Source organism: Gadus morhua, chromosome 15 (assembly GCF_902167405.1).
Source record: "Gadus morhua chromosome 15, gadMor3.0, whole genome shotgun sequence".
NCBI lineage: Eukaryota > Metazoa > Chordata > Actinopteri > Gadiformes > Gadidae > Gadus > Gadus morhua.
In genome coordinates, this window is record NC_044062.1 from 16,075,659 (window position 1) to 16,093,643 (window position 17,985).

Genomic DNA, 17,985 nt, shown 5'->3' on the forward strand with positions numbered 1-17,985 from the left:
TGTAGTTTATGTAATTATTATTTATTGTATACATGTCACAGATGTACAAGTAAGAAAACATACAAACAACCCAAACCACAAAGTGTTCCAAAATGTTTTAGTTATTGGGACAAGCTGGTTAAATGTCTCCAGTGAAGGCAGTGAATCGGTATTCCTTCTCTCGATCTTGTTTCCTTTTCAGGAGCTCAGCTTGCAGCTTCAGTGTCTGCCGATAAAAAAACAACTGGATTCAGTGTTGAAGGTTGTTATTTTGAGGCAAATTGTGTCTTAAAAGCCTTTTTTTTTTGTGTCCGTGATTTCTTCTGTCAGGTCTCATTATATATATTTTTTTACAACAGACCTCTCTCATATCTTTTTCCGCATTGGCCTTCTCTTCTTTTACTGTTCCTTTGGGTTTCCCACGTCTCTCCTGCATCATCTGCACTTGCTTGCGAATCCGTTGCTCCAGCTCACGGTCCCGGGCCGCTCTACCAGTTCATCACAGATCAAAGGTCAAAAGGTTTATTTTTAGACCCTTACAGTATCATTCAGTAACGTTGTTAGATAAACTTTTCCATGTTGCCATCATGTGTACACATGGGCGATGGTTAGACTGGGTACATGTAAGGCCACTTTGGGCTAAATGGCAGCCAAATGAACGACAATCAGTGGCTACGTATCTCTTTAAGGAAGTAAAGATAAGTAATAGGCACCATCCAGCTGTATATGCCCAAAAATCTGTCATTTTCAGTGGTAAAAAATGGGTGAAGAAGAACAAAGAAAATACTTTGGGGTTGTATACTCCTTGTTGTTCCACTAGGTGTCTCTAGCTCTCCTTATTTACAGACACCATTTGAGTTGAAGAGTGGCATTGATGAAAAATGTATTTAATTGCCAACAGGCATTTTTCTCTGGAACCTATAAATCAATCTTAAATTCTTTAGCATATATGTAGTGAGTTGTCTTTATGTTTCACTAACACAGCAGATTATTAGGTGTGCTTATTGCTGGAACATAATGTACTCTACACATGGCACTTATTGTACTTAAACCAAAAGCATCACATCCCATCTTCAATCACTCCAAATGACCTGGCCTCCTCCTGCTCTTTGTGGCTCCCAGGGGCCCTCTGCTGCCGTTGGGTTGGGTTGGGAGAACTATTGGAGAGCTTCTTCTCCAATGCCTACACCGGAGAAAAGAAGCTCTTTATATTTGTTATCTGACCCCTCGCTCCTAAACCAAATTAATGGCTAAATCATAAGAATCTGCGGTAAAGAGAGATATCTTGTTAGTAATTCCTATTTGTTTCAGAGCTTTTGGGAGAGAACTGGTGTTATGCCGCCCTCTGGTGGCAAGTTAATGAGATTGAATCAATCAATTGATACAGTCAATTGATAACGGAAAACGACCTATCCAATTCCCTACAAACTAAAGTAACGTTGTAACCTCTTTCAATTGGTTCTCTCGTCTCTCTTGCTCCAGCCTCGCTGCCTTCTGCGCCTGCATGACCTTTGCGTCAGTGCGCCATTTCTGAAGAAGCTCCTGGTCCCTATGGGAGTGGCAGGGGGAGGGAAGGTTGTTATCGACTCTTCAAAACATATCTCAGGGTTAATCTTTAACCGGGGGTGGTGCGGGCTGGGGACTAGTAGGCTTTAGATTTGATGGCCAAATAACTTTGAATATAAGTAATCATTTTCCCCAAACTAGACTGGTTCCCAATCATGGTCAGCAATGGGAAACATTGAATTGGGTTCCTGTTATTTTTAATTGCAAACCTTGATACAGGCTAATTATCTAGTTCGATTAAAGGTTCATTATATCCCTGGGGATCTAGGGCAGCTTTGATATTATGTTTTTTGTGACGACAGAACATTGTCCTTTTCGAAGGTTAGAAAAAATGACTTCCAAAAGGTCAAAAACGCGACTGAAAATCACAGCCAAGGACTAAATTGCTTCTTCTTCAAAAAAAAATTACATTCCACAAGGACGAGTCAATTCTGCCACATGTTGGAGTACTGTCCAAAGCACAAAGAAAAAATCCTACAGCTCCAATCATATACAATCCTAATCACATAAAAATGGACACAACCTGCTTTTCCAAGATGAAAACGGATAACAGGGCACTCATCCTTGGTTCTTCTTGGACGCAAAGCTGTTTTATTTTTTTCATGTAGTTCAGCCTTCTAAATGGCAGGTGTGCAATCAATAGGTTATATTCTGTTTCTAAAAGCCTCCGACTGGAGGCTGCAGAATCTCACTTACTTTTTCTTCTGTTCAAGAAGCTCTTGCTTTTCCTTCAGTTCTTCCTCCGCTGCCGTTTTCCTTTTTCCCGACCTCCCAAACTGGCTGTCAAACTCACAGGGTTGTGAAAATGCAGCTTATTTCTTTCCGAAGTACAGTTTGAAAATAGCCAACATTTTAATTGTCCTCCAAAGCATTCTGCCGTAACAGTTTGACATGTTTGTATTTCAACTTGGCTGCTTTCCCAGCTAAATACTATTAAAAACGTTGTTTACTGTTATTTCTTCCCCCAAGGCCCAACACAGCACGCACTCCCCTATGGCGCATCTTTAAACTTTGATCAGTGAAGATCTCCAAACTAACGTACCCTTTAAGCTACAGTGCCGTCAGTATACCTCTTGACAACTGGCAGGCTTCCTTGCGACCGTGTGGTACTGGGGGAGCTGGAGCCAAGCTCAGCACTGTCCAGCAGGATCATCTTGTGCTTAAGCTCCTTGAACCTCTGAAGCTCCTGCTCTTCCTCCTCCTCCTCTTCGTCTTCGCCACACGACTCCAAACTCGACCTCACCAGCGCTGACAGCCGGAGCTTCTCCACGGGGGGCCCGTCTGCGTAAATCAACCAATCAAATGGTGTTAAACAATGTTTCTAACTTCTATACTTTAAAAGTGGCTACTCTCACCCTCTCATGCAAACATCAGACAAATTTCAAATCTCTTGCGAACACCTGAGACATCGACATTCCAGCAGGAGCTGATGTTTTTACCAGCAACCCTACTGCTGCACCCTGGTAATCTGCTGCTGGTTTGACATTTACACACCGGGCTTTATAGTGTCTAAATCCATATTTTTCTATTTCTATAACTCAACAATGCTCCAAGACCCTGCTTACACTGATGAGAATACTTTGGAGGCTTGCCGAGGAGACCAGCGGCCACACGTCTTATTGGAAACTATCAGGATCAATATTCCAGCCCGCTGTTTGGTGCTTAACTGCATTCAACTATATTGTTGTGAGCGGATATTAAGAAAACAAAATTGTGAAGACAAAAATATATATATCCTTATCAGTGGCTTCAATTGATGTCATTATTTAAGGAAATGAACCAAGCAACAACAGGAAGGAAGCAACAACAATGACAATATGACATGGTGGCTGGTGGAAAATATGAATGTTTATACTACTGCAGATAGGCGTTGAAATGACTAACTGAAAGTGATGGTAAAAATTCACAGTTTCACACAACAACAATTTCCCAGATGGCTGAATTTGGATGTGGACTATTTTAATAAGCAGGCTAATGCCCCATGACACTATGGACCTAAATACTTTCTGATAATGGCGATTTGACATTGTAATAAGCAGCTGAAGGCGGCAAATCTTTGATAAGCCCATTACTGAAAGAAGTCGGCGAGCTTCAAAGAAAATCAAATCATCTCGATGATCGGTAACAAAAACACAGTATCCCATGAAATTGGATATATATCTGGCCCCGGAGACACAGAGACCTTTCGCTGTTAATAACCTTGTAGACAGAGGGATAAAGAACTGGATTGAGGCGCTTGTCTTTGCTCCTAGGGATGATTAGCTGTAGACAAAGCTTAATGATGGAAACACGGCCAAGCGAAGCCCAGAGCTTATCGATTTTTTTTTTTATGCGGCTAAAATTATTCCAGATCTGTAAAGCAGGGAGTTATGGATGGGGAGGTGAGGCGCGGAGGGGCAGGGAAAGGGGTTGGTGGGGTCAGCCGACTGCTGGGCGTCGTCTCCTAGGGAACAGAAGTCACACCACTCGAGTGGAAGCAGGGCAGAGAGCTATTTTCGTTTTTCTTTCTCCTTTTTTTTGAAAGAAAACGAGGCGCAGATGGCTTAGAGAAATGCAGGGGACCATTGGCATAATGATCTCCCTGTTGTCGGTTAGACGAATGTCCGGTGACAGTTCTCACCTGGATGAGACCTCTGGACACTGACCGGGCGCTCGGCCATGGCGCTCCTCAGGTACTGGAGGATACACTCCAGCCCCTGGTGCACAATGTCCTTAGGGGGGGAGCGGATGGGGCAATTTCTCAGGTTCAGGCCTTTGAGGGAAAGAACATTACCTAGGAAGAGGGAAGGATAAATCACATAGGGTCTTCTTTATATATAAAGTTACCACAATCTATAGCTTCATAGCTTAGAAGTCTTAATAGTTTTCTGCTCCTCCAAGACATCTTAATATATTTGATCAGAGTTTAAAGAACTGTATCTTATTTTGAATAAGTGTTCCGCTGATTTTAACATGTTCAGTTGGACCATATTGTGAAATTAATTTAGCATCTATTTTAGACTGAATCCTTATCCTGTGTAAAGGTAAAGGCCTGACAAAATGTATTCATATTTTGCTGAGGGGTATTACAACAGTGTCATTGATCAAATGAATTGGGTGTTTAGCGTGAAGGAACGGTCACACATTGGCTAGTTTCACAGGCAGAGGATACAACTCAGACTACAACAGACTACACACTGGCAGAAGGGACAGAGCTTGGCTCACCAAGCTCTGGGGGAAGCTCTGAGATAGGATTTCCCTCCAGCAGCAGTGTTTTCAGATACCTGAGGAAACAAAGGAGCAAATTCATGAGCAATTACAATATACTATTATCAGTTAGGGGTTTGAAACTGCTGTACTCCCAGGGAGCAGATGCTGTTAAATGCTTGTATAAATGTATCTGCGCCACAGAAATCTTTGATAACATACAGGATCCTCATGAAAGGCACTTCAATCAATACCTGTGAGAGCCTATTCCAGCTGGAAGTGATCCAATTAGGTTATTTCTGAGGTCCAACCACACCAGGTGGGGTAAACGTACAAACATTGAATCTGGAAGATTGATTAACTTGTTGCCCTCAAGATATAACTCCTAAAAGAAATAGGCAAATGAGTTACAACTAATTTGCCAAAGTGGGTAAAATATTTTTGAAAGACAAAAAAGTAATTTGTATAAGGTATAGTTGAGGTATGGTTTGTGTGTGTTGATGGGTCTACAGTGAAATCCAAACCGACCTTCAGTGATCTATGTCTTAGAATAGTTTCAGGGATTTCGTTCAACTTCCTTCTGCTTAGAAACAATGTCTGGGATTCAACATGTGGAGAGGGCTCTGTGTTGGGCTCAGCATTGTCGGTTAGCACGGGTGGCTGAAGGGTCTCCAGTGTGTTCCCATAATCACGACTCAGCTGCAGGTCTGGAATGTGCTCTTGCACTGTGGAGTCCATTCTAGGAAACAGTTTAACCATTAAAACACTATCATTACTAAACTTTCTTTGAATTTATTTAAATGACGGCTTCATTCATCAATCAAATTATTTTACACGCAAGCACAAACGTGATATAATTTGTAATTTATAATTCTTCAACAACACTCATTGCATTGACCAGAACAGAATGATTGTACCGGATCGCAGCATAACTAGCATTACACCAGTACACACTATCTGCTAGCTGTCACTAAGACGCGAACAGTACACAGCTATCCTTACTTTTGATCAACCAGGATCAACCTTACTCACCGCTCTAAATTGATTACTACAGCAGATAAAGATATATACGTTATACAAGTGAATATAATCTCGATTACGAAACGCTCTCGTCAGAGGGAAATCGTTCCAACAAATTAGAAACCATAGTAACGACAGCAACAATAACTACGGCAGCTGTCAGCAGTCAGTCGCGGCGCAAATTGAAAATGACCGTCTACAGTTACATTAGAAACAATGTAAATTAAAAGCTAATATATTGTCTTATGATCTCTGACAATATTGTATACAAATATATATTCTAATCTACATATATTAACAATAATAATATTATACAGGTAATAATATAAGAACAATAATGACTGTAAACTGGCTACTATAGTTATCAATATTTTATAATAATAATTGATTCCAAAATGAAAAAAAACAGCATTAATAAGCGATTTTGTCTTTACAGCCAGGGAGTTAAAGTGTTAACCCCTTTTCCATCAATGATCTGGCACCACCCACCCATCTTCTAATTAGATTCGCTGAATGTCTGAATCCACTGAGGTAACAGGCTACACTCAGGCTGAGCAGCACTACTTCCTCTAGTAGGCGGCTACACCTACAGTCTGAGGTAAGCGAGTCCGAGAGGCTGTTCCTGGATCTTGACAAGCACGACAACACAAGCTGCTACGTCGTCTCGACCACAGTCTTACTGGCCAACAACTGGCACACTCGCAAGGCTGGAGAACACAATTCACTGTGGCTGACTGGACACTGAAGACAGCAAAGCATAACGCCAAAACGAGCCATTCCCCGAGCAACATCAATATAATTCAGCGTTCACTTTGCAGTGCAGTCTATTCAAGTGTGTGTCTGTGTGTGAAAAATCAAGTCGGCAGGGATTAAATGCAAGACATAATGGGCACCAGGAGTGTGTTATGAATTGATCCGCGTGTCCGAGACAGAAGTGTAGTTTTCAAGGAGCGAGGAATGCAATCTGAGCTCGCGTCTCAATGTTTCACTGGGGCAAGTGGAAGAAGAGGATGGGCGCGAATAGCTCCTCAAAAAGACCCGTGTACGACGAGAAGGAGGATGGTAAGTATTTTAAAGTGTATTTTGGGGATATGACAATAACTGATCCACGATGCACCTTTTACTAGAGGGAACGGAGTTTTGAGGCGATACTTTGAACCGTATAAGTTATAGAAGTTGTAATTGAGCGAAGTGACTGAATACATCTGTCACTGTTGGATGTAGCTAGTGTCGTTTTATGGCCTGTATGTTTACCATTGGCTGTTTTTGGGAGAAGATTCCCTCCCTGGTCTCGTTGCTTGTTGTGACTAGAGCAGGCTGGGGGTGTGACGCCCAACTTAACACTGATGGACCGCCTGTCCTCAGATGGAGAACCATTGCAGTCCTTATGTCGGATGTATGTCCATATGTGTTCCAATGTTGCATGTTCGTATCGCAGAAAAGTTTTATTTTGGCGTAAACTAAGGACACAAAGATGTGCATGTGTGTTTGTACACTACGCACTCAGTTGGATATGGAGCTCGCTATGTTACTCGCGTGCGTTCACGTCTTTGAAATAGAAGCAATTTAAGTCGTTGCAGTAATTGCATAATTAAGACGAGCTTAGCACCATGCGTGAAAGTAATGCTATTTGATAATAGATGTCATCAGTAAGCCTCTAGGGATGGGTGCTGAATAGTTCTTCCCGAATAAAAATTAATCAAATATGGTTAGTTAGTTCAAAGGATACAAAGTATGGAACTGGACGCGTCGGAGTGCCGTGCATGCTCCATATGAATTGATATAAGGAGGCAATTGGCTTTCCCCATAACGCAAAGGGAATATGTGGCGTTATGCATAGCAACCGCTTCCTTTGAAATATGAATATTACATTTTCCCATGTATAATCCCATTATGAGATGTGATGGTTAAAAGATAACACTCACACGTATGAGACTCTTAAGGATTTTCGCCGACTAATCGTATTTAGTGAATAAGAATAACATTAAACCAATCATTTTAATAGGAAACCAAGCAACAAAAGCCCCTAACAAGGCTACAACTGTTAAGACGGGCTTCGCGGGATTCTCTGCCTTCACGATACGTAAACCAATTTAAATTGTATTACCTATTACCAAGATATGCATTCACGTTGATAACCTCCCTTAAGCACTTTTGCCCTGTTAGAGCATTAACACCATCAAGCCATTATCTAGCCTTTCATATGGGCATCTAGACTCTACTTGCCCATGTCACACTTGCTCATCATAGGTTCAAGGATGGGAGTGATAGTGTTTCCCCTCATGGCACATACACAAGTGTGTATCTGGCAGTGTCACTAAGTAGGTCACTGATGGTTTAGGCAATGGGAGTCAAACACATTGAGCAGTAAGCATCTGTGACCAACTTACTGACTTCACCGACCAAAACTTTATTGTGTGTGCGTTATAAATAAGTTCATCCAGCTCATTCTATACTATGGCTGTTGCTTCAGTTTACATGCTGAGGAGATGACTCTCAGGGATTAACGTCTTTGGTAGAAAAAAACATTTTCCTTGCTTCAATTAAATATGGCCTATTTTGTAGACCAGCTGGTTTGAAGAAGAGAAAGGCATATACAAATGTAACTGGTAATGCCTATATTATGATGATTTGTTAGCTTTTGTCCACTAATCATTAGCTGGCCTTTCGTCATTATCTTAAAGTAATTTTGCAATTCTCCCTGGCTTAATAAAAGGATATTGTCGAGTCCATACACATTAAACAGAGCCTTCTGCCCTGAGGGTGTCTTAAGCGTGAGTATGTTGGAGTACCAGTGGTGGCTCTCTACTTTCAAGCCAATATTTCATCCTCTCAGATGAGGCTTAATGCCACAAAGTTGCATATTGTTGCATTGTTGCATTCTTAAGGTCCATCTCGGGCCAAAGGAGCCTATTTGTGCTAGGTCCTGACATACAGTTTTGGTATGGACGCTTAGAAAGAGGCAATTCAGCGAGAAAAACAAAGAATGTTGTATTTTAATGAGAGAAAGAGGGGTGGAAAGTCTGCACTAGAAATGCACTTGATATTTTGTGTGGTGTGTGTGTATGCACACACGCGCGTGAATCTGCACCTATAGGCATGTATCACCAAATTGTGAGGGCTCCCTAAATGCATCTCTGCCTGTATATCAAAGTGTGCGTGTGTGTGTGTAGCCGCCTGTCTCTGTCAGATATGAGTACATAAGGCATTGAAGACACATTTGGTTGAGGGATAGAGACCGATAAAGAGGGAGATGGCTGATTACTCTCCATGAATACTGAGTCCTTCTCATTCTTTTCATCTTCGCAGTAGCCCTACATCTCTCTCTCTCTCTCTCTCTCTCTCTCTCTCTCTCTCTCTCTCTCTCTCTCTCTCTCTCTCTCGCTCTCGCTCTCTCTTTCTTTTATCTCTCTTTCTTCCGCTCTCTCTCTTCAACAAAGTGCCTGTAGCTACGTTGACGGTCGCTCTCTCTATCTTCAATGTAATGGGACCATTGTAATTGTCCCACTAGTCTGGAAATATGTGAAGTACACTGCCCTTGTTGTGCTCTGGCAACATTTAACCCTGGAGCAAGGCTTCCTTGCAATATTGTTGTAGATAAAACAAAATGACATTTTTCAACATTAACTAGATTAGTTGTGGTGTGTGTGTGTGTTTTGTAAACAGACACATAAATGTGCAGGCATGACATAGTAGTAGTGCGATGCTATGCAGTGCCGCGGCTGAAAATGTATGGGATAAATGCTTGAAAAATCCTTCAGGGTTCCGATAGAGCAGTAAATCAATGTTTTATAAAACGGTGACTGTGTTCATATCATTACATTCTCAAAATATGTCTCTCATTATTAGCATTTCTTTCATTTTGTTCACACTTATTAACATTTTTCCACTTCCACTGATCTGGGTTGATTTTTATTGTTGCTGCTGTCATTATAGGATACAGATATGATCTGACATCAGCCAATCACTGGGATGTGCTTGATCACAAGGCATGAGCCTATGATAGTGTAGGCGCCTAAATATAAGCTAGCGCCATGATGTCGGGTGAGCTAGTTTAAATTTTTTTATTGCAGACATAGACAGAGTAGAATAAGATTATGGTTGGAAAAAAAATGTGTTGGAGAATAAAGGCACAATCGACGAATGACCCTTAACATACATTGATTTCGATTTGTTTTTAATCAGTTAAAAATACACACCATCATGAACGTAAACCTTGCGACTTATTGAAATCTTGCTCTGCATTCAGTATTCACAATTATCACAAAGGCAGCGACTTGTTTCGCACAGAATAAAACTGTGTGGTATCTCCCTCCATGAGCATGCGCTGTGCCGGTTAAACACCGGATCAAAATTAGGATTTTGTTGGTACCATTGGAGAGATCTACCCATATATGGCAGCTTGTATATCCTTCCTTGGGTTAGACCAACAAAGTTACAGCTATGAGAGCGGCTTAACACTTGTTTTTAATGTAATATGCCATATATGTCCATCTATTAATCACCAATTTCAGGAACGTGTCAACAGCTCAAGAGGGGGTCATTTTATCAGAAATCATTGCTGATCTACATCTCAACATAGACGATGACAACAATTAACCTAGGGTCTTACAAACAGGCCAAAACCTTTTACAAAGCATGTCTTATCGTTGCTGGTCTCAAGCGGCCTGGCTACGTCGCTCTATCTCCTGGTGAAAGTGCTTGTCTAAATCATCCCATTTGAGGCTAACAATAATACACATATATATATATATATAACGCTGATTGAATTATTATTTTCGGCTTATTGGCCTAGCCTAGCATACTAACACAAAGTTATGAATATGGCAAGTTTATGAATGCCAAAATTCATCCCTAGTCTTTTAATACGTTAACTGTTCACATAGTAGCCTTATGCTACATTTGTAATGGGTTTATTAGCTATGAAACAAGAATGGGGTAAAAGTGAATGCAGGCGATTGCTTCCACCAATGGCAGTAAAGAATGTACCAGCTAATGGCACAATGGAAGTAGACGTTTTAAGATGATGTCTGGCCTAATTACACCAGTTGCTTTTATTTAACGGTGTAACCTTAATGCTAAACGTTTTGGGGAGAGGTTTTATCGGTTTTAAAAATCCAGATTACATTTATTTCGAGCAGTGCCAGAGTCAGGGTGATTGAGTTTTCAAGGAGACCACGTGTCCTTAGGTGAGCTTGTAAGGGAGAGCTCAGGGTTCTAGCAGAGCCAGGGTGAAGGAGTCTTCAAAGAGATTGGCTCTGCAGGATACTAAGATGCAAACGGCATGAAGATGGGTTGCTCTCAAAGTGTGCATGTGTGTGTGCCTGTGTCTTTTTTTGTGTGAATAATGCAATATTGTGTGAATATTATGTGAGCGTATACTCCCAGTTCTGCAAAGGAAAGGATTAGCGAATGCGAGGGAACACAATTGAGGTTGACCTGTAGCGCTTTCACACATGCACCGATATAATGCCAGCCCCTATGGAGTTCACACTACCAGCTCCCTGGGGTAAACTCTGCGTTACGTCCAGCCTCCTACACGCTCTCCCCAGGCGTCACCCCTCGGCTAAAGTATACGCAGCATCTCAAATATGTGTGAACACGTCGGACGCGGCCTCATCTCCTGTTGTGTGTTGCATGTGTGAAAGGGCAACTCATCTCCGGACCTGATTCTCCAGAGTTCATCCAGAGTTTATGTGTGAAAGGCCTACTGATGTATCTGGCATAAACTGATAGCAACATTTCTCTCTCCTATCATGTGATTGCCTCTTCAAGCCACCTGTTTTCCTAGATAAAGAACAGTATAGAGTATTGTCAGCAAAATGTCATCCATACAGTTCTGTCATCAAGAATACCCTGGGTCAGGTTTGACATAATCTTTAATAATAAAGCAGCACCACAGCATCTTCAGTCTCACTGCCTAAAAGCATCCAGCTTAAAGAAAACATAGATATCTTTGAGAATCATAATATGGTTTTGGGGTCTTTCGCAATACATTACATTTGGTTCAACTTTAAGCCCAGTGCTCAAATGCAGGTGCTAGCAAATTCCCAGGGGAAGTAATGTGCGAGAATGTAAGTACACACTGTAAACAGTGCATCCATGTGCTGGCAAACGAAATTAGGAGCAGATTAAGATGGTGAGGGAGGATATAGATTTGGATCCTGGGAACCGATAATGCTATTATATGTTGCGATCTAAAGGATAAAATGCACACACACACACACACACACACACACACACACACACACACACACACACACACACACACACACACACACACACACACACACACAATGAGTTTGTGTGAAAGCGTAGGTGTAATGCTTAATTCTGTTTTGAGTTATTTGTGTTTACTTTCACTGTTTAAGATGAGAGAAACTTTAGAATACAATATTTCATTAAATATAATTTCTAGGCTTTGCGCAGTGACTCAAATTGCAAAAACATTTAGGCTCCTCTGATTAAACTCCTAGATCTCGGGGATTTCAATGGGTTTCTGGCTGTCATTAGCATTTTAAACCCGTTGCGGAGACCGGTTTGTGTTCTTACATACCTCACCCAAAGGCAAATCATTAATTGTTATAAAATACCAAGAATAAGATTGAGAATGAGCAGTATTTAGGGGTGGGAAAAATGATTGATTCTTCGATGCATCGCGATTCTCTCTAGAACGATTCCGTCCCGATGCAGATAAATTAATAATCTGAATTTAATTTTAATTTGTTTGCCTGCTGCAACATTCTGTTCGGCAGAGAGGGATAATTTTAGTAATTTTAAAATTATTTAATTTATCTTCAGTGTGTATTGGCCAATCTGATTTGTCTTGACACGATTGTAATTCAGCCTACGCATAGCATGCACGCAAACTCACAGCCAGACACAAGAACACAAGAAGAAAACTGAAACCAATTTTTTACATAATTCCATATTGTGTTGTAATGCAAGCTGCAATGATTATTGCATTGTTCATAGAAAGGACATATTTGTGACAAAAGCTTTTTCTCTAATAAAATATTCGATAAGTTAATCTGTTGATGTCTTTAATGATCATCACAAAAGTAAGAAGTGATTAGCAAACTCTGAGTAGCAAACTCGGATGTATATATATATTTTTGAAAATCACGCATGGAAATGTATATAAATATTTTTGTTGCATCGAGATGCATTGATAATCGTTTTAGAATCAAATCGTTGACCTCATAATCGGAATCGAATCGTGAGGTGCCAAGAGATTCCTACCCCTAATATACATGAGGTTTATGGGATGAGGGGAATGACATTTTGTATAATCATAATCATAATAATCATCATCATTCATTTTTGGCAGGTAGTGTTTTAAGCAACTTGTATTTAAGTGCCGGCAGCTGACATGAAACGCCAAAACAATCTGCAAATATATGCATTACTTAATGACATTTATTTTGTCATATCCTTAAAAGGAGTCTACTATAGCTGACATTTATACCCATAAGGATATTATTGCCCATCAAATACAGCAATAATATAATCAACCATGATGATATAATCAAACCCTTTCAATGGTGTGACGGTTGCATTTTTCCTGAGCTTGGGTTACCACCATTTCTATCATATTGTCCGCTGGTATGAACCATCATTGGCTGGTTCTAAGAACCACATAATGTCGTGCTATGATATGATAAATTGATCAGCATTTGTTTGGGTCCCGTTGGAAATTGGATTTGGCCTGAGGACTATCTGTAACAGTGAAAGAATGGGGCCAGAGAAAGGTGACTTCCAGCATCGCCGTGGCGGGAAGGAATAGTGAGGATAGGATGTTGACAGGTCAGCATGAGACGAGAGAGAGGACAGGACGAGAGAGGACAGGACAAGTGGCCTGTTTTAGCCATACTCCTTGGTGTCGGACTCGGAACACACACACACACACACACACACATGAACACACACACACCACTGTAACATCTGTGGAACTTTGTAGCATACGTGTCGCCGGAGGGTTTGTCACGCCTGCCTTGCCATCAAACGTGCATATAAAAATACACACACACACACACACACACACACACACACACACACACACACACACACACACACACACACACTTGTGATGAATCTTGAAATATTCCTTGCTGAATGAGTGCTGAAATGTGACACCATCAAGGCTGACAGTAACTCCGCCCCTCCAGCTGCCCAGTAGACCCCCTAGGGAGTGTGTATGCAACAATCCTCCCTTGCTATATGGATCTCAATGCCATTAAAATACGGGTGTAAAGAGATGGATATGTTAAACTCAATCACATAGTGAGTGTGGAGAGACTGAGAAAAGTGAGTACTTGTGTAGGTTCTGCTAGAAAACGATAGCATGGCTTTGGTTGGGGCTGAATGCAATATAGGACCTGACTAAGTCACTTGTCCTATTTACCTGTGTGAGGGCAAACAGAAGTAAGGTGTATCTGGGCCAGAACACTGTGTGTTCTGCTTTAGCCCCAAAACACAGCAGCTGAGGGGGAAGGAACTAGGCCATGGTAGCCATTTTATACACATACAGTACAGTGTCTGTTGCACGTTCTCAAACAGCTATGTCAAAGTACTTTTCACCTCCAGCTCATTTTGCGACACTAATTAATCATATCACTTTTTTTTATTCGTTACTGAGGTGATAACTGCATTATTTCCGAGCCCGTATGATATCCTCACTGTGGAATCAGGACATACTCGGTATTATCTTGTTGGGCTGCCAAAACCTTTTTGTTTGTATTTTTGCCATCATGCTATGAATTTTCGTCAGGTATCGTAAGTACTGGATTCTAATTAGAAGCAACATTTGCATAACCTCCTGTATTAGAGGCTTTGCCTTGGAGTCAGGTGATTGCAGCAGTTGTTGATTGTCGAGGTAACCATCCCTTATAGATAGAATAGTGGTATGAGTGTTGTGGTGAGGATGTTTGACAGTGTCAGTAGCCGACAGCATCCTTGAGCAAAAGGCTTTAACCCTTAATGGTGTGTATCGATATAACTAGGATACTGAAATATGTAAAAATGTGTTTTTCTAATCCTTTGGTCTGCTTGAGTCTGGTTTCAGAGTGTATTTCCTAAAGTCCTCAACGTATAATATTTATCATATCATAATGTTGAAATAACAACAGGCTTCTACTGCTCTATTTTCATGTGGTGTTGAGAGTGAAGACATATAATTCAACAGTAGTCTTCTCACCTCTACCTCTTTGCTTTTGCCTTGAACTGAACCGAACATTTCATGGGCTATTTATAATCCAACTATTCATTGTTTTCTCCTTCGTCTTGAAGTCTCCATCTTGACAGCTATTCCCTCCAAACACCTCTCCGAAAGTCAGAGATGATCCCCTTATGTAACCTGGCCTACACACTCGCGCGCGAGCAGACACACACACACACACACACACACACACACACACACACACACACACACACACACACACACACACACACACACACACACACACACACACACACACACACACACACACACACACACACACACTGTTGAGAAGGTCAACATGGCATTTTAACCCTTTACGCATGGTCAATTTCTTCAGTAGGCCTTGTCACGGTCTGGTGGGTTATGAGTCTAAGGGGAGTTGAGGATGATGAATGTTCTCTCTGAAGCTGATGACCTGGTGGCAAATCTAATTTTGTTGATGCTTGCTGCTGTGCCCCGTTCTTGTGGATGCTGATAAAAAAAGGTTATCCATTATACATTGTAATTGTTGGTTAATAAATGTATGGGTCAGGCGGAGTTGCAGCTGCAGTCAAGCCAAGGAAATCTCTGAGTCCCGTTAGGTCATGGAACGTTTATCAGATATTAGGACGGTCTGATGTTCAAAATAAAGGACAAAACAAAGTAAATAAATGATGTCCCAATGTCCGTCGCAGGAAGCTGTGAATTGCACAGGAATTTCAGTCCGCCCATCAAGTTCCGGGGATTTGGTCATGGCAACCTCAGAAGCTTCCAAGCAGCTCAATTTGTGGCAGTGCTGTGCCTGATGTATGTGGCAATACCAAGGGAGCAACAGAGAATTACCTTCTCTGAAGTGTATGCAGTATGCTTCAGCTACCCAGTAGACCGAGGTAGAAGTATACCGACACAGCCTGCTGCGGTGTGTGTGTGTGCGTGCGTGTGTGTGTGTGTGTGTGTGTGTGTGTGCGCACGTGAGAGTGAGTGGAGATCCAATTTCATGTCTCCCTCTTCAAACCGACAGCATGGCACCTTGTTTGTGAGGATTCACTGTGCATCCGCAAAACATCTCTATACCCGACTTAACATTACAACTGGAGTGCAATCCTTTAAAGAAATAAAATCTGTCTGTTTGTCTATAGAGACGTACTGTTGTCCTGCACAATAAATCTTCACATGTATTTGCCTCTTTTGAGGCATTTTTAAGGATCACAATTATAGTTAATGTTCCATTAGCCCCAGTTATTAGACGAAAATAAATTGTTCATCATTCTGTTCAATAAACATTTTGAGCAAAACATTGAATACTTAATATTTGCTGCTCGTAACTTCAAAAATGCCTTTCTCGGATTTAATAAAATGAATGTTAGCTCTGGTCGGTCATATTGAGAATTTCTAATGTTTTTCTTGAATGTGAAGCAGGGAGCCCAGAGTATATATTATTCTTTTCAGATGGAGGGAGAAGAGGACGGCATAAAGTTCATGGGAGATGAATAATGATTTGCTTGGTTGTTAGGCATCAACCTTGGCTGCAAATTGTAATTGCAGTAAATTTAGATTTGTGTTGCTTGTGAATAATTAGGGATGCAGCAGTATTGGCATCGGTACAATTGTGTTCTCATGAACTCCTGATGGCAAAAACTCTCGGATACAACCACACCGGATACCACTTTACGACAACATGACTTTAACCTCTCAGCAGTGGAGCAGGTTGAGTGGATGGGGAGCATATCATCGGCGGACAGATGCACACGCATACCTTGGCAATCGCATTATTTTCATATACAATCCCGACACATCAAGTCAATTTAGCAATCGCTAGCGAAGAATGAGGATGCTGCAGAGAAGTATGGACTGGCCATCTGTGACAGTGCTTCACAGCGATCACTGTTCATCTGTCCTCGTGTTTGTTTCCACTTATGAGTGGAGGTCCTCGCCATTGCAGTCACCCCCAGCCAGTGATGGCAATCAACTCTGTAGTGCTCTCATTTATTCATCCCAGGCTGTGTTGGAGAGCCCACACGTTTAGCTGCACTAGCACTCCAGAGTGCTAATAGGAAAACCATTCTGATGGCCACTCAGTGATGATAGTGATTAAGGTAAACACCAGTCCTTCAAACGTGGTCATCAGTGGGCCGGGGAGAAGTGTCCCCGTATGGCTGGTCAGAATGTGGAGTGCTCTGTGACGGCCATTGTTTGGGTTGATTCACCAGATGTGTAATAAAAAACAGCTGCTGTCAAATTCAGTGCTTGCATGGCAAATACATTTTCAGGTGCAAAATTTTCAGGTGCAAGCAATATATCCATGGTAATGAATGGTGTTTTACTGGGGGAAAATATCACCATTCACTTTTGACCCATGTCCATAATGGTGCATGGTAAGTTAATCAAACTAAAAGATTTCTCGTTAACAAAACAATCCCGTAAGCAAGGCCTTCCCATATCTTCCATCGTGATAGCGATAAAGCTTGGTCTGATTCACAAGTAAACAGGCGTCTTTTTTTATCAAATTTTCCCAGACCCATATTTCTTGAATATCAATCTTAAACTGGGCCCCTCCATGCCTTTGATGGCTTCTCCTCAGTGGTTACATGTGCCAGGAGTACCTCCTTTCCCTGAACCCTTAAAAGAAGATTGAGGCCTTGAAGCATGAAGTATTCAGTGGTCCTATGGGACAAACAGCTTGCTGTGAAGCAAAGTGTTTCTTAGAGCTTTTTGGGGGGGTTTATGTATATATTTCAGTTCCACCGTAATATGCAGTGCCACGCATACTTCATTGATAATAGAGTCTAGGTGCTGCCTCAAACCTTTTGAGAAAGGCGCCCTTGAGTCATCATCAGATAAAGGTTTCCCTATTGCTGCCCTATAGATCTGTTGTAAACCAAGGCATACAGCACCTCATATTGAGATAAATGGGCTGTGCTTGGAAATGCTAGTTTGTCAGCGAAATATGAACCTCTGCTTGGGCAGGGGGCCATGGTTCAACACCTGAGTAGAGGCCGGTGGATTGGAATGAATGCAGAGGAATATTTCCCAAA

At 41.5% G+C, this 17,985-nt stretch overlaps 2 protein-coding genes across 3 annotated transcripts in view; one reads left to right on the forward strand and one right to left on the reverse strand.

Moving 5' to 3' along the window:
- Window positions 1-5,878, reverse strand: LOC115560495 (leucine-rich repeat-containing protein 27). Of its 2 annotated transcripts, none has more exons than XM_030379945.1 (11): window positions 5,764-5,878; window positions 5,260-5,470; window positions 4,986-5,116; window positions 4,750-4,808; window positions 4,166-4,318; window positions 2,616-2,826; window positions 2,242-2,325; window positions 1,426-1,528; window positions 1,071-1,162; window positions 341-467; window positions 1-205 (listed from the first exon to the last, which is right to left on the reverse strand). In XM_030379945.1, the coding sequence occupies exons 2-11, from the start codon at window positions 5,467-5,469 to the stop codon at window positions 119-121; spliced, it is 1,257 nt and encodes a 418-aa protein (XP_030235805.1). In that variant the 5' UTR covers window position 5,470; window positions 5,764-5,878; the 3' UTR covers window positions 1-118. The 2 variants fall into 2 exon arrangements, with proteins under 2 accessions (XP_030235805.1, XP_030235807.1); XM_030379947.1 differs by having other exon boundaries at window positions 5,734-5,878.
- Window positions 5,879-6,236: 358 nt separating this feature from the next.
- Window positions 6,237-17,985, forward strand: part of stk32c (serine/threonine kinase 32C) — a 63,462-nt gene continuing 51,713 nt past the window's right edge. Inside the window, exon 1 of the mRNA XM_030379527.1 lies at window positions 6,237-6,813. Within this exon, the coding sequence (XP_030235387.1) occupies window positions 6,732-6,813 (82 nt within the window). The 5' untranslated portion in view covers window positions 6,237-6,731. The remainder of the gene's footprint in view (window positions 6,814-17,985) is intronic.

What these genes read in the sequence shown, in the direction of transcription:
- LOC115560495 (XM_030379945.1), bottom strand. Translation starts at nt 5,469, where the DNA reads ATGGACTCCACAGTGCAAGAGCACATTCCAGACCTGCAGCTGAGTCGT. An exon ending in AGAGCTTCCCCCAGAGCTTG is followed by an intron (nt 4,319 to 4,749) that starts GTGAGCCAAGCT and finishes CCCTCTTCCTAG; the next exon opens with GTAATGTTCTTTCCCTCAAA. An exon ending in AGCCTGCCAGTTGTCAAGAG is followed by an intron (nt 2,326 to 2,615) that starts GTATACTGACGG and finishes TGAGTTTGACAG; the next exon opens with CCAGTTTGGGAGGTCGGGAA.